The sequence below is a fragment of the Gossypium hirsutum genome, chromosome D06 (genome assembly GCF_007990345.1).
Source record: "Gossypium hirsutum isolate 1008001.06 chromosome D06, Gossypium_hirsutum_v2.1, whole genome shotgun sequence".
Classification (NCBI taxonomy): domain Eukaryota; kingdom Viridiplantae; phylum Streptophyta; class Magnoliopsida; order Malvales; family Malvaceae; genus Gossypium; species Gossypium hirsutum.
This window is the reverse complement of record NC_053442.1, coordinates 61,244,221-61,260,237: the sequence shown is the minus strand read 5'-3', so window position 1 is coordinate 61,260,237 and position 16,017 is coordinate 61,244,221. Positions and strand designations below refer to the sequence as shown.

General features: G+C 32.9%; 1 protein-coding gene across 4 annotated transcripts; it reads right to left on the bottom strand.

Annotated features, from left to right (window-relative positions):
- Positions 1-1,376: 1,376 nt before the first annotated feature.
- On the bottom strand, positions 1,377-6,254 carry LOC107942506 (glycerol-3-phosphate dehydrogenase SDP6, mitochondrial). 4 transcript variants are annotated; one of them, XM_016876179.2, is made up of 7 exons: positions 5,768-6,254; positions 4,582-5,055; positions 3,237-3,568; positions 2,950-3,110; positions 2,206-2,464; positions 1,682-1,987; positions 1,377-1,602 (listed from the first exon to the last, which is right to left on the bottom strand). In XM_016876179.2, the coding sequence occupies exons 1-6, from the start codon at positions 6,141-6,143 to the stop codon at positions 1,688-1,690; spliced, it is 1,902 nt and encodes a 633-aa protein (XP_016731668.1). In that variant the 5' UTR covers positions 6,144-6,254; the 3' UTR covers positions 1,377-1,602; positions 1,682-1,687. The 4 variants fall into 4 exon arrangements, with proteins under 4 accessions (XP_016731668.1, XP_016731670.1, XP_016731672.1 ...); XM_016876181.2 differs by having other exon boundaries at positions 1,678-1,987; positions 5,768-6,250; XM_016876183.2 differs by having other exon boundaries at positions 1,377-1,586; positions 1,678-1,987; positions 5,768-6,250.
- Positions 6,255-16,017: the final 9,763 nt, after the last annotated feature.

The window sequence follows — 16,017 nt, the reverse complement described above, 5'->3', positions numbered from 1 at the left end:
GTAATATTTGAAGCCATCAACCTTTTATAAATAATCGAATTATTATTTTTCACTAAAATATTAACTAAAATGTTAAAATTTTCAACAAGACAACGTGCATGGTAATCTATACATACTTCATTGTTTGTTTTTTTTTTTTGAATTTTTGTAAACTTTTTATAATTCTTTTGAATTTTTTTTATTTCTTTGAACATTTTTATGATTTTTTAAATTGTTTATTGATGTGCATATAAAAAATAATATCACGTTAACATGAAATATACGTAAACTATCATGACTAAAAATTTAGTTTTAATAAGTGTTTAACGAAAAGCAATTTGAATTTTTTTTAAAAGATTATTTATTAAATTTAATTTTAAAAAATAAAAATCAAATAAACAAAATATATAAGAGTTTATGCAATATGCAACATGCAAACATGCCGTGTGTCGCACATTTTTATTGGATTGCATTGTTTTCTTCTTTTATAAATTGAAACAAAACCAATAATTTAAATACCATTTATTATAAATAAATAAAAACTTTAAAAGTCGATAAGAAAATTAATATGTAGGTGGAAGGATAATTGATTAATAAACTGAATTGAACCCATTCAATTAGATTTGATAATACATATTATAATTAAATTTAAATAAAATAATATGTTTTATTATTAATTAATAATGGAAAATAGTACTTAAAAAAATTGAAATGTGACAATCTAAATTTTAAAAAATTAAAAATTCGTACAATCATCTGGCCATTTAATAAATTTATTACAAAATTTATATATTTCAATTATTAATTTGATCATATTAAAATTTTATTGTAATTATTAGAACATATTATTCATAATTATAGTTACCATAATATTCCCTTAAGATTTTCGCTAAGAACAGTAGAAGAATGAAGCAAGAACGAGCCTTGAAAGATGAACAAAAGCAAGAACACTTGAGAGAAAAGTTTGAGGGAATACTCTCAAAATTCTTATTAATAACTGAGTGAATTACAATGAGTAAAGAAGTCTCTATTTATAGTTGAGCCTCTTATAAGTATAAACCCTTTAAGCAAAATAAATCTGCCACTGAACAAAAACTTTTTACTTCTTTTTTTCTTCAAATAAGTCAATCATTCCTATGCGATGTATATAATTGAAAATTAAAACAATTAAGGTCAAATTCTTATCATAGTAATTTTTATTTATATTTTAATTTTATTAAGTATTATCATGAATCGCGTTATCCTATTATTTAAGGTTAGGAAATGAATATGAGTAATTTTAGACATTGTATAAAAAAAACAGATATTATAAAAAGTTATAATGAAATTAATGTTAAAAAAAAAACTAATAAGCATATAATAAACAAATCACATCATACAATAAACACTTGCATTAATTAAGGAAAAAGTTGCGTTATTACTTATTATATGTAAAGCAAGCTCAATAAAACCGAGTGCCTTCGAAGTATGTTCATGCTATGACATTCCGCTTGTGCAGTAGAATGAAGATGATATACATACCTGTATGAGCATTGGAAACCCAACATGGAAAACGTTAACAGAGTGTCTTTGAGCTTTAAAATTCTGTTTCATCGATGTCGAAAACCCTAAAAGCAAAGTTAACTGCAACATATCGTTAATTTGGTATAAGAAACTTTTAGAAGTATTTGCGCGGGTTAACAGGATAGGAAATCATACTCACTAGTCACTACTTGTGTTTCCCGTCATGGAACTGTGCATTCTTCGAAGACTTGAAAGTTTCCAAAAATTCTCTAGCCTTCTGCATTTCTTGCTTCTGCCTGGACCGGTCCCAATTGTGCTCCTTAGCAAGTATTTCGATAATTCGTGGCAATGCTCGGCCTGCCGCATCGGTGTCAAGGAAAGCAAGGCGAGATCTCCTGGCAATGAAATCAATAGCAGATTCACAGTACTCATTTCGAGCACAGTATGCAACCTCGGCCTCCAGATATGGGTAACCATGGGCAAGCCTCTTACCCAGTGTTTCATTCTAGAAATTCAAAGGCAGATTTGAAATTGTTAAACCGAATACAAAGAAGATAAGACTTCGCCATATTTGATTGTTCCCAAACCACTCTATGTTAGATCGATAGAGGTTTTATTTTGGGGAGGATGGATTCAAACTCTGGGATTTGAGAAGATGATCACAGACCAACTACTGAGACAAATAATTAACACTTATGACTTGTGAGAGCATAGCAAACCAACCTGAGCTATTGTGGCTACTCGTTCCGCTAAGGTCCCATAAGCATGAGACAAATGCTTTGCGCTAGCTGTGTCCATTACTCCTGGAACAACTTTCCCACCATGTGTCTTCTTCATGCGTACGTACTGCTGAGCAAGAACAGTAAAAGATGAGCTTTCCCATCCATCTCCACCGACCAGCCGTAGGTTGCCTGTTATACATTCATTCCTAGGGCTTAGCTTACCGGACTTGATAGCTGCATTCACCGCATCTTCTGCCATGCTGAAAATAATTCTATTAAGTTTGAAAGGTCGTATTGAAAAGAAAACAGATAAAGGAGATCAAACGGACAAGATGCCGTGCCCGAATATCAAGGGAATACAGAGTATGCCCATCAATTAATTTGTAGTTCAACAGTTTATCCTCCAAATTACCCAATATTAGTTATCAATAAAAATAAATTCGGCCTCGATGAACTACTATAAACTAGACCTAACTATTTGTGTATCTGCATCATTCTCGTATTTTACCATTCATAATTGTATTTAAGGTATTTTATATTTATATAAAATTTGATACATTAGTAATTTGTACTATATAAATATTGATACATTCATGTATCTTGTCGTGTTCGTGATGTTTTTCTTTTGTCCTGTCGTGTTTTAGGTATTTATCCATCTTGTCTTCGTGTTGTGTCTAATATTGTCAGATCTACTGTAAACCACCAATATAAAAGGAAAATTTACCAAAACCAAAGTAAATATTACCTTCGATAAGTAGTCCACTTTCCACCAGTTATTGTGACCAAACCAGGAAAATCCTCACAAACAACATGATCTCGAGAGATGCTCTCAGTGTTCTTTGCAGTAGGATCCATTGCCAATGGACGAATACCACTCCAAGCAGAAAGAACATCTGTGCGTCGTACCTAAGAGTTTTAAGTCACAAATTTAGTTGACAATTAGACTAAAAATATACCCAAAAACGAGACAGAATTAGAAATAAACTAGAATGAAGAAGTAACATATCAAACATTGACAAATCCAGATTATACCTTGACGTTAAGATAATCACATATAGCATCAAGTATAAATTGTATTTCATCCTCATGTGGTTCTGGAAGTGCAGTGATGGAAGTATTAGAATCTGTAGTGCCAGCTACAGTTCTCCCCAACCATGGAAGCATGAAAACAACACGTCCATCCTTAGTTTTAGGGACAATCAAACCCATTCCTTCAGGAGAATAATAATCAGGGAGAACAACATGTACACCGCTGCTAGGACAAATCATGGGCTGTGCATCCTTGTTAGCCATTTTCCTTACAGAGTCACAAAATGGTCCAGCCGCATTCACAACAACTTCTGCATAGGTTTCGAATTCTTGGCCTGTTTATATATTAATGAACAAAAAGATCAAACAGATCACCACGCTACGTAATTACACCAATATTGGTATGCAGCGATATGCTGAAGAAAGAAATTTTTAAAGTGCAAGTCTTGTTGCAAACATGTTTTGGTGTATACGCATGCAAAATCATTTTCCCTACATACGACCAAAAAATTTTATTCTTCTCATCATCTTAATAAAAATATCAAGAATTACTTAACACTGCTTTAACCTTACAGTAAATGAGATTAGCCAAAATAAAAAGATAAATTGACTAGGAAATCAACTATTTTGGAATGTAAAAATCAAATAACAAATGGTGTAAACCGGAAGAAAAATGCTTATTTATTCCAACCACAGAACAGCAGCATCTTACATTTTTAAGATTTTAATAACAAACAAGAAATTAAGTACTTCATATGATTTGGATGGAAAGCTTTCAAGTTCGATGAAAACTTTCATTCTCAAGCATTTCTCTGCTGTAGCATCCCTGCTGTCAATTCTAAGATATTAGGATAAGCTAAACACTCAAACTATACAATTTTCTAACTTAATTTTGGTATATTTCGAAATTCAAGATCCTATAAGGGAAAGCTGAATCATGTATTCGAGTCATAACTAATTAGAGCAAGTCAACTACAATATCACAATCAGCTGCTTGGACAGAAATTAATTGGTAGGTTCAAGACATAAGGCACTTTTGAATGTCAAAAAATAAAACTAAAATGTGCGTGAATCTGTTGCTTTCACTGAAAGACAGGGTCAAGTCAGAGAACAACAGTAAGTGTTATGGCTTTCTGCACTTAGAAATCAACTGCTTACAGGATTATTAACAAGTAATTATTAAATTTTATAGCCCTTTAGACTTTTTTCTCTTTCATTGCAAACTTGAGGTATTTGTTGAAGACCTAGAAAACAGACTAATCAAGACAGACATGTAAATTGTCATATGCTCAAATCGGTTAATAATTTGTGTGAATATTTTATTGTTCAAAGGAGATGCAGGTTGTACCTGACAAATTGTCACGAATTTTTGCACCAATTATCCTCTCGGAACCTTCATCTTTAAGAAATGATACAACTTCTGCATGATTAAGCACTGCTGCTCCAGCAAGTGCAGCACTGCAAGCTAATCCAACAGTTAGGCGAGAGTCATTCATCTGCCCATCATAGTACACAACTGTGCCCCTCAAGCTTTTATCTTTACCCTTTCTTGCAAGAGTAGGGAAGAGCTCAATAGATTCTTGCACTGAATAATATCTGGACAAATGTAATATATGGCGTCCTGCGACCAAATCGTACATTTTCAAGCCCATCCAGTAGTATACTACCTCAAACCAGTTAAAACAAGGTGTCATGCATGGCAAGGCATGGCAGAGATGAGGCGCATTCTCAATAACCTGTTTACGCTCCTCAAGTGCATGGAAAACCAGCTTCAATTGCCCGTAGTCAAGGTTAAAGACAGCTTTCTCCAAGTATCGGACCCCTAAGCGAATTTAACAAATGCATTAGCTTAAATGCTGAAACAAGCATATGAAGAAGAAATGGAATTAGCTTCATATACCTATTTTATGGAATACAATTTAGTGTTGTTTGGCCTAAAGGCGGGGAACTAAAATTCTAGCATCAATTGCTATTCGTCAAACATTTTATATGATTCAAAACAAAGATTTTCCAGACTTGAAACTTTTAACCTTAATCAAAAGACAAGCTGCAGAAATCACTTCAAAATTCCAAAGAAAACCTGTGTATTAACAAATTAATACAAGGTTGCAATACCTAATCGGAAATAATATATGATACCAAAATATTGGATATAAAATTTTAAAAGGATTATTTGTTGTCCTTATGTGTTTAACTCTTTGCTCTCTAAGTAAAAAATAAAAAATAAAAAGTCAAGAGCTATATTGCTAGATCCCAAAGCAGCAAAGACCTTAACATCTTCTTCACATGGAGCGAGTTCCTAAAATTTTAGCCTTTTCTCTTTCTAAAATTTCGAATCAATGCACTCATCATTTGGATTTGGCCTCTTCTAATGTTAAAATCAGCAATCAAACAAGTAGCCAAGAAAATGCATATATGATCACGCAAATCAACTTGAAGTTCTTTCACTTTTTTTAAATTTAATTGTTAACTTACGTTTCCATTAAAACAGTGAAAATAGATATCAAACAGACAACTTAACCATTTATGCTTACCTCCATGAATTAGCTTCGTAGACCGAGAAGACGTTCCGGAAGAGAAATCCTCTCGCTCAACAAGGCCGACACGGAGGCCTCTAGTGGCAGCGTCCAAAGCAACGCCGCAGCCGGTGGCACCGCCGCCTACGACCAGGATGTCGAGTGGACTAGTCGAGCTGGCACCGATCAGAGTCGATTCCTGGACACTTCTGGAAGGAACAATGGCGTTTGGATCACTGATCGTCCGCCTCATGGACTCTACGTCGGGGCCAACGCCGCGGTCATTGGAAGAAACAGACGGAGGTAAGAGAACAGCACCACTGCAGGCAGTAACAGCTACTGCCGCTGTAGCAACGGCGGCGATCCGGCGGAGGCTAGTGGCGGTTGCGGACATTGCGGAAGGTAGAGGAAGAGAGATGAATGAGAGAAAGAGAGAAAGAGAGAATAGTTGGGAGGTGATGGCGTTGGGAAGCGGTCCGATGATGATTACGATTTTGGAATATTCTATCCGAATTTACCAAAATGTCCCTTTCTACCAATTATTATTACCACGATTATCTTCATCGTGAGCATTATTCCACAATTTTGGGTTGTTGGATTATTATTATTACAAAATGTTGACTTTTATATTTAAATTCAATTGGTAAAAGGACATGTATCTCAATTACTACAACATCAACAAGAGTAAAAAAATTTCGAAGTTAGTTGAATTAATTTTATATTAGTAATTAAACTTAATTTAAATTTTTTTCGAATTGAATAAAAAATTTTAAGTCAAATCGAATCGAGTTAACAAATCTTAATATTTACATTTAATGTTGCGTTTACATAGACCGATTATTTAATTAGTAGAAATAATGAAGACTTTAGTAACAAATTATATAAAAAAAATAAAGTGCTTGTTATATAAAAAAAATTAAGTATAGAGATTAAATTTTGAGTAATATAGAGATCAAAATTAAAGTTGATAAATCATGCTATTAGTCTTTGTATTTGTGAAAGCTGTAGATTTAGTCCTTCCATTGTAATTTGATTAATTTTAGTCCTTATACTTTTAGAATTAGTCAATTTTAGTCCTAACCTAAACATTAACAGTTAAATTTATTCAGTTCGATTCAATTACTAGTCATGTACTATGTGTAAAATTGTATATTTAGTGCATATTCTCTAATTTGATCATTTTAAGTCATTATATTTTAAAATTTTAAAATTTTAGTTTTGATGCAAATGATATCAGTTAATCCATCAACTTATCTTTTTAGTTTTATTTTTTTAGCTGGCATGACATTACACATATAGTAATTGAATGAATTTAATAATTATTGTTTTATGATGGCTAAAATTTTAAAATTTGAGAAATACAAAAATTAAAAATGACCAAATTAAAATAAAATGACTAAATTTATAATATTCGTAAAATAGAAAATTAATAGTAAAATTTAATCACAAAAATTTGATCATTGTTATATAATTAAAAATAGAAAGTTGGAAAATAAAATTTAAAAATTAACTTAAAATGTAATATTTCATTGTAATTACCTTTATATATTGTTTATAGATAATAGCAATTAATCTGTAATTGATTTGCTTTTCTTAAATCTAAACGAGAAAAAAAAAAACTAAACTATTTGACTATTACGAATTATAATGAAATAAAATATTTATTAAATATAATATTTTAAAAAAAATGAATAATAAATTCAAATATCCAAATATTAATTATTATCCATAAATATAATAATTATAATACTCGAATTTAAATATTATCTAAATCTAAACTTATAAAAAAAACAAATTTAACATTCACAAATATTTTAATTATTAAAATGAAAAATATAAAAAAAAATAAACTTTTAAAAGCTTTAAATTGATTTAAGATAAGATATGCATAAATTAGAACATTTATTGTAATTCAAAACTTAAAAAAGAAAAGAAAAATAAAAAAAATTATCCTTGAAAGTCAAAGTAAGAGAGATTAACATAAATTGCCGCCAGCTTCAATATCTTCAACTTATTGTTTCATAACCACTCTCTGAAAATCTAAGGTTGTGAAAATGTCTTCCCTTACAAAACCAAAACAAAAGTCTTCATCAGGTTGTCGCAAATGGAAATCACCACAAGAAGTGGTGGCCGTCGAAGGTCCAATGGAAAGGCGGTGGAAGATGGAGAAGCCCTACATCGTAAACAAGCAATCCTTTACCTTAATTGACGAACTGGAAACACCCCATTTGCAGGTAAGTTATGATGATCATAACATTCCCCTTATTATACTTTCACTAGAGTTAGGAATCCCATTTTCAAATTCTAATAAACTCAGTTCGGGGTTTAATAATATGATGTTATATATATAGATTATCCTTTAACTAATGTTATTACAATGGCAGATGAAGTGAGCGAAAGTTTTGGAGAAAGAAGGAAAACTTTGAAGGGAAATCCCAAGATCAATAACTAATGACTACATTGAAAATTAGGGTTCTTAATGTTGGAAAATATGGACACCACATATATAATAAGGGTAATTACATGTTATTATTTACTATTATGATAGGTTAGCCCAAGTTAAAAGTGGTCTAATTTGGTTAAGGTTTATTGAGCTTTAATTATTAAATAAAGTATGGGTCAAATATGTGTAGATACTCTAGTAACTAATTTCTAATTAATGATGGGCTAATTAGGAATTAGGGCTAATGTGCCAAAGTTATATATATATTAGGGTTATGATCCTCAAATAACACACAAGATAACTTTTAGGGATATATATTAGGGTTATATATATTAGGGCTAATGTGCCAATTTGGAAAATCAAATCCCCAAGATCCAGAAAAAAACTTCAAGGAATTCAGGGATTCAGGTACGCTTCTATATCTAGTTTTATTCTTGTTTTGTTCTTGATGATTTGACATGACAAATCCTGATTTATGATTTCTTAAGTTTTATATCATATCTTAATTTATGATTCTAACACCTAAACCAAAGTCGAAACTGACCACGTTTGCATTGAAAATCAGGCTTCTTAAACCAAAATAGAACCGTGTGAAAAAGTTGGCAAGAAATAACTTAAGGAATGGCATGACCGGTAAAGGTAGAAGTGGGAGAGCTGAGCGATCGATCCACAACGTCAATTCTAGTCTGTCGCTGACCCGTGCAGGCGCCGAAAAATGCAGTTCATATGGGTGCAATAAGTGTAAATGTAACCTTCTAAGTGATTTAAACAAAACTGCTGCCTACAGAGAAGGGATGGCCATGGGCAGTCCGAATAAAAAGAAGCAAAATATGGACGCTTACACGATTCACCAATACTATGCTCTACTCGATAAACGGAAGAAATATCCGATTGCAGGCAAACTTTTCAACCTTTAAACATGTTGGAAACTTGATGAGCCCAACACACCCACTACAGAGGACCTAGGACCTACAAGTAATGTTACACCAACTCTTTAAAGTCAATTAACCTTTTATTTGCTAACTTCTTAGTGCACTATAATACTCAGGTGATAGGGTCCATATATTATTTAGGCGGCAGAGCTGACCATATATAGAAGCTAACCCAAGTGCACTAAGTGCTTAGAAACCTAAGGCTTAACTGAGACTTACAATTACAAGAGAATAAAACACTTTTATTAATACGCAATACAATTATAACATGACGCACACTTCTCTATTACACACACTTACAAAAATGAAAGCTCTTACCCTTATTTATAGAGTCTAGTGGCCATTGGATTGTTGACACTTGTCAACATCCTTATCATTAATTTTACAAATATCTAATAACTAGAATGTTCATGTATAATATCTAGTGTTCTAGATAATATCCTATTTCTTTATTTTATATTCTAGAATATTCCAAAGAAACTATCTCTTAAAGGTTAAGTTTGGCTTTTATCTAGAAGTTGCATTGGCTTTCATACTGAGTGCTTCTCTGAACTTCTCAAACTTTGGTCTACTCAAACTCTTCGTGAATATGTCTGCAACTTGGTAATCTGTCTTTGTTGGCACCATCTTGATCTCCCCTTCAAAGACCTTTTTGTGAATATAATGATAGTGCACTTCTATATATTTTGTCCTTGAATGAAAGATTAGATTCTCTTCTAGACGTATGGTTGATAAATTATCACAGAGAAGCCTTACTTGTTAGTTTGTTAGCTGATTAAGATCTTCCATAAATTGTTTCAGCCAAGTACTTTATTGTGCCACTAATGCTACTAACTGATATTTTGCTTCGGTACTTGATAATGACAATGTTGGTTGTCTCTTGCTACACCATGATATTGCTCCTCATCCCAGGCTGAAGATGTACCCAGTTGTCGATCATTGTATATTGTAACGTTTAAATTATATAGGTTTATTTAGCACATTTTTACTTATACTCTATGCAAATTCCGAGCATGTGGATAGCTAATTGAGTCATTTTGGTTCATATTTAGACATTAGACATAATTTTAGTAAATTTTTTAATTTTATATAATTTAATATTAATTTTACATAATTTTACTATTTTATGCTACATGTTGATATTTACTCAATTTGCTATAGTTGGACCACTAAATTAATTCATGTAGGAGTCAATAAATTCACATGCAAATCAGCTATAGTTTAGTTCATGTGGGCAACTGAAAGAATAATTGGGCACAGAAATATTGCATTGACCCAGCTTGAAGATTGTTACTGAAAAGAATTAATATGCTTGTAAATTGGGTTGCCAAACCGTCCAATAAGGGGAAAAGAAGCCCAAACCATCTTTGGAACAATTGGAAGAAGGTCCCTACATGTGTGAAAGAATTACAAATTAGCCTAACAAAGTCTCTTTGATTGTCATCCAACCCATGCCACAAATCAAGCAAGAATCAAACAAAAAAATCATGAAAAAAATCAACCCACTCTACACAATTCATGGCCGACCATGCTTGAGATGAATTCAATGGATGTTCATGCTATTTTTAACTCTATACTATAAATACCACATTAATTTCACTTCTTAAGCATCCCTCATCATTTATTCCTCTCTCATTTCTACCTTCACTTTCTTTCTCACTTCCACGCATATCACTCCCATTTCTATATTCTTTAACTAGCATTTCCCTTTAGGAAAACCACTATTGGCCGACCACCTTGAGAAGCATTTTGCGAAGGAGCAGACACAAGGATCGAAGGAAGCTACCATGATTGGTCGTCGAAGAATCGCCGAACCCATCAAAGAGTTTTTCTTCCTTAATCTTTATTTTTGTTCTTAGTTGTTTAAAATTTTTTCAAATTTCTTTGATGTTTTTCCATTGACAATGATAGCTTAATCTTGTTTTAGCTGGAATGATTACATTAATTTGATGGAATCTGTTTGATTCATGTTTATGATGTTTGAGCCTCAAGCTGTTCATTCTTCCAATTAAAATCATGTATGTATTTCATGCATTAAAATATGTTTGAATGCATTAGAATTAGTTGATTGATCCTAATCAGATGGCGATTAATGGACACAATAATTGGAAGGTGCATGCTTAATTTATATCCTAATCCAATTAAATTAAAGGTTCGTAATAGACTAAGAGAACTTATTACATTGCATAACTTTAGGTTTATGTGATTAAATTGTTTCAAATCTAATCCATCCCTGTTACTTCACTTAAATTCTAAGAAATCCTTAATTAAATCATGACATTGGTTTATGCATATTTTTCTAAGTATAAGATTTGATTGAACTTATATAAGACTCCCAGTTAATGAATGGTCGAGTTGCCACGGAATATTTTCCAAACATCATTAAACATTATTAAACATTATTCTAGCTTATTCATGTTATTGTTGTTGAACCTGTGAAATTACTACATTATCATCTTATATGTATTTAGGTTAATTTGCATCTAGTTAATTCATTTAATTTTAAGCCAATCACCCCAAATTATTGTGTTTTCTTACCAACTTGTAAATCTTTAATTTTGCAATTATTTGATTAACATATATAGTCCCTATGGAGACGATAACTCTTTTACTTACTTATTACTTGATAACGACTGTGTACACTTGCACAAACCTACACGTTTCATGTATCATAGTCTCCAGCATAGTCCGCGTCTATCCAACCACCAGATATTATTTTTTTTCTTGTATAAAATACCAAAATTAATGGTTCCTTTAGCATACCTCAGGATGCGCCGTATGGCATCGAGATGATGCTTCTCAGGATTACTCATGTATTAACTAGCCACTCCAACTGTATAAGTTATGTCTGGTCGACTTAAAGTGAGATAGATAAGACTTCCAACCAGTTGTCAATACATGATTAGATCTTCTAAATGTTTTCCTTCATCTGCTCGTAGTTTTATATTGGGATCCATGGAGTGGAGATAGGCTTGCGGTCAAGCATCTCATACCTCTGTAGAAGATCCTTTGCATATTTCTGTTAGCCTAAAAATAATCCTTCCTTCATGGGCTCTAGTTCAAGTCTAAGAAAGTGTTTGAGTTCTCCTAATTCCTTCATATGGAATCTAATAGAAAGATTTTCCTTTGTTTGCTGGATTTTCTCGCAATAATCTCTCGTGATGATTAAGTCATCCACATATACTAGCACTATGGCTAGTTTTCCTTGATTTGTTTTCACAAATAAATTAGAATATGAAGAAGCAATAGTAAAACCACTTTGTATTAAGAACTCACCGATCTTCTCGTACCATGCTCTTGGAGTTTGCTTCAAGCCATAGAGTGCCTTCTTCAGTTTATAAACATACTCGGGATGGATTTTGTTCTCGAAACCTCTTGGTTGTCCCATGTAGATGTCCTTGTCAAGTTCTCCAAGTAAGAAAGCATTTTTGACATCCATCTGCCACAACTTCCAAGACTTTCTAGCGGCCAATTCTAGTAAGGCTCGAATAGTTATGATCTTTGCCATCGGGCTAAATGTTTCTTCATAATCTAACCCATATTGTTGAGAGAAAACCTGAGCAAAAAGTCGAGCCTTATACCTTTCAATTAAGCCATCTGGTCGAGTCTTCGCCTTGTAAACCCATTTGAAGGATATTGGCTTCACATCTTTTAGCTTTAGCATTGAGTCTCATGTTTGATTTTCTTTTAATGTCTTAATCTCTTCTTCCATAGCTTTTTTCCATTCAAGGCTTTGTATTGCTTCTTTATAAGTATATGCCTTAATAGGTATAGACTCATCTACAAGGGCAATGTTGGCATACCTTGGGTTAGGTTACCTTGGCCTTGTTGATCTTTGTAATTCTTTTATAGGCTTCTCGACTTCTGGTTGTCTTGGACAAAGCTCCTCAGATATAGGTTGATGTATGCCGGTCTTCCATGGACTCTTGTCCTTATAGGGTGAGCGTTCTTTTTCTTCACTTGGATTTGATGCTTTCTCTTTACCTTCTTCTTCTTTTTTTCTTCTAGAACCTCTTCTAAGCCATGAGATTCTGAAAGCTCAATCTTCTGAGGTGACCACCATGAAGAAGTTTCATCAAACACAACATTTCTTGAAGTGTGGCACTTGTTAATAGTTGGGTCACAACATCTCCAACCTTTCCATGCACCATTATATCCAATGAAGATACACCGAATTGCCTTATTATCAAATTTTCTCCTTAGGTGATTTGGCACGAAAACGTAGCATACACAGCCAAATACCTTGAGATGGTTGACAGTTGCCTTAATCTTTCATAGTATCTCATACGGTGAGATGAATCCCAACTTATCTTATGGTAGCCTATTAATCATATAGGTTGTCGTTCTCATACACTCGGCCTAGAATCTTTCTGGTACATTCTTGGAATGAAGCATACTTCGACAAGTTTTAGCACGATGATGATTCTTGCATTCTACCACTCTATTTTGTTGTGGAGTATTGGGGCAAGTTAATTTTCGTCTGATCTTGTGTTTCTCAAGATAGATAGTGAACTCAATAGATAGATATTCTATCCCATTATTAGTCCATAGGCACTGAATTTTCTTATAGAATTCATTCTCTAACTTCTTCTTAAACTCATTGAGCTTCATAAAATTCTTTGACTTTTCCTTCATTTGAAAAGTCGTCGATAAATGTCAACATATACTTCATACCTCCAAGTGACGATTGTTTCACTAGGCCACAGACATATGAGTGTATGAGCTCTAGTGGTGTCTTGGACTGATGCTCTGACTCATTGAATCACAATTGGTGAGCCTTGCCAAATTGAAATCTAGCACAGACTATATCTGTTCAGATGTCTACTTGATGAAGTCCTCTTAATATGTCATTCTTCATCATTTTCTTCAACTTGTTGTAGCTTACATGTCCAAGACGCTCTGCCATATGCAGAAGTTTCTTCCGATAACTATTCCAAGACGAAGGCAACTTCGAGATGATAGCCCAAACTTGTAACAATTCAGGAATAACGACTTTAAAGTCACGAAGCTTGCTTACAAGGACTTGTAATTCATGGACTTGATCCATGATCGGGATACTATCAAGCATTTTAAATTTGAAATACTTTATCATTAAAAATATATCAGTACCTTGTCGTTGGGTGTTGTATTTCTCTTCAAGAGCTTTTCATATTTCCACTGAGGATTGCATCGGCATATAAAGATCATATAATCGATCAGACAAGGTGTTGAAGATGTGTCGCCGACATGTGAAATTGTCTTCTTCGAGCTTATTCTTGAGTTTTCGTGATTTCCTCTGAATTTGCATTGGGGGCGGGATCCTCTACGGGTTGTAGGTTTGGATCCAAAATGTACGACACATTTAATACAATAAGAAGGAACAACATCTTATCATTCAAACGATTGAAGTTTTAACCATCAAATCGGTCAAGTTTCACAAACTCTTGGTTCGTCACTTTGAATGCAATGTTAGCCTTCGTCGCCATCCTCAAAAATAATTCTATTTGATTGTTGGGTATTTGAGTGGAGACGATTGAATCAGAGACTTATATGAAAATAAGCAATACACTTCGAGACACGGATGACGCTTTCCAAAAAGAACTATTTTCCCCCACACAAAGTTGCTAAAGGGTTAAGACAAAGGTCCTCCCTGGATACAACAAAGTTTCGAATTTCCTTTGATTAGGAAAATCAAGGAATTCCCTAACTCTTACTATAGTTTCTGAAAATAAGACTGATTGTAATTGTATATTTTGTGAGCACCATAATGCCTTTATTTATATGCACTCAATGAATACAATTTTGAAGAGCACGACCCTTCATATTTGACATACTTTTTGATGGAAACATGTCCCATGAAAATGTATCCATTGAATGATAAATCATCACTTTTAATTTGAAGACTGCTTATGAATAATTAAATTTGTAAGATGATAAATCATCACTTTTAATTTGAATAGTGCTCACGAATAATTAATTTGCAATATATAATTTCCAACAAAAAGAGCTCCTAATTCCGTGTGGAGGCTCTCTTTGGGGTCCGAATCCACTGCATCAGCTAGGCTTGTTCCTCAAACATGACTACACAGAAGACGAAACCAAAGGCAATGATCTGTATGATGATATTGAAGCAGGAGAAATTGTGTCATAATTAAGCTTTGATTAAGAGATTTTTCGAGTTGACAGCAAGTCAGCAACTGTTATTCATTTTGTAAATGCAAAATTTGACAAAAATCAATATACATACAAATGAAGCATTATATATTGCATTTGAGATGTCAAATTATGGATTTTATTGCATGATTTCAGAATTGTTTATTATCTCCGATATGCTTAAAAATACTTGAACTCATGCAGAAAGGATTGTATAAAACTGTGATTCCACGTCGTTATCATCCCTTTCCAATTAGACCTGTCCATGGGCCCGGTCCGGGAAAAAATTTCGGCCCGACTCTTAGGCCCGGGCCTGGCCCGGCCCGAAATATGGGCCTAAAATTTTGCCCAGGCCCGGCCCGGGAAAAAATAATAAGCCCGAGCCCGGCCCGGTTTTTAATAAACACAAAAAAAATATTTTAAAAATAAAAAAATAAAAAAATATTTTAAAGTATTTCCAATGGGAGAATGACAATTATGTTTTTTCTCATTGGAAAGTGACAAATCAAATTTTTTCTCATTGGAAAGCAATAAGGATGACGTTGAATCACAGTTTTATACAATCATTCCTTTAAACTCATATTTTTTGAATTTTTAAAAAGTATTTATATTCTTTTTAATTAATATTTAATAATTTTGTATATTTTTCTATTCATTAAAATTTTATATACATTTTTTAAATATTTAGTATTAACATTGCAATATTATATATATTATAGATTTAATTTTTATGTGTTTTAAATTATATAATATATAAAAAT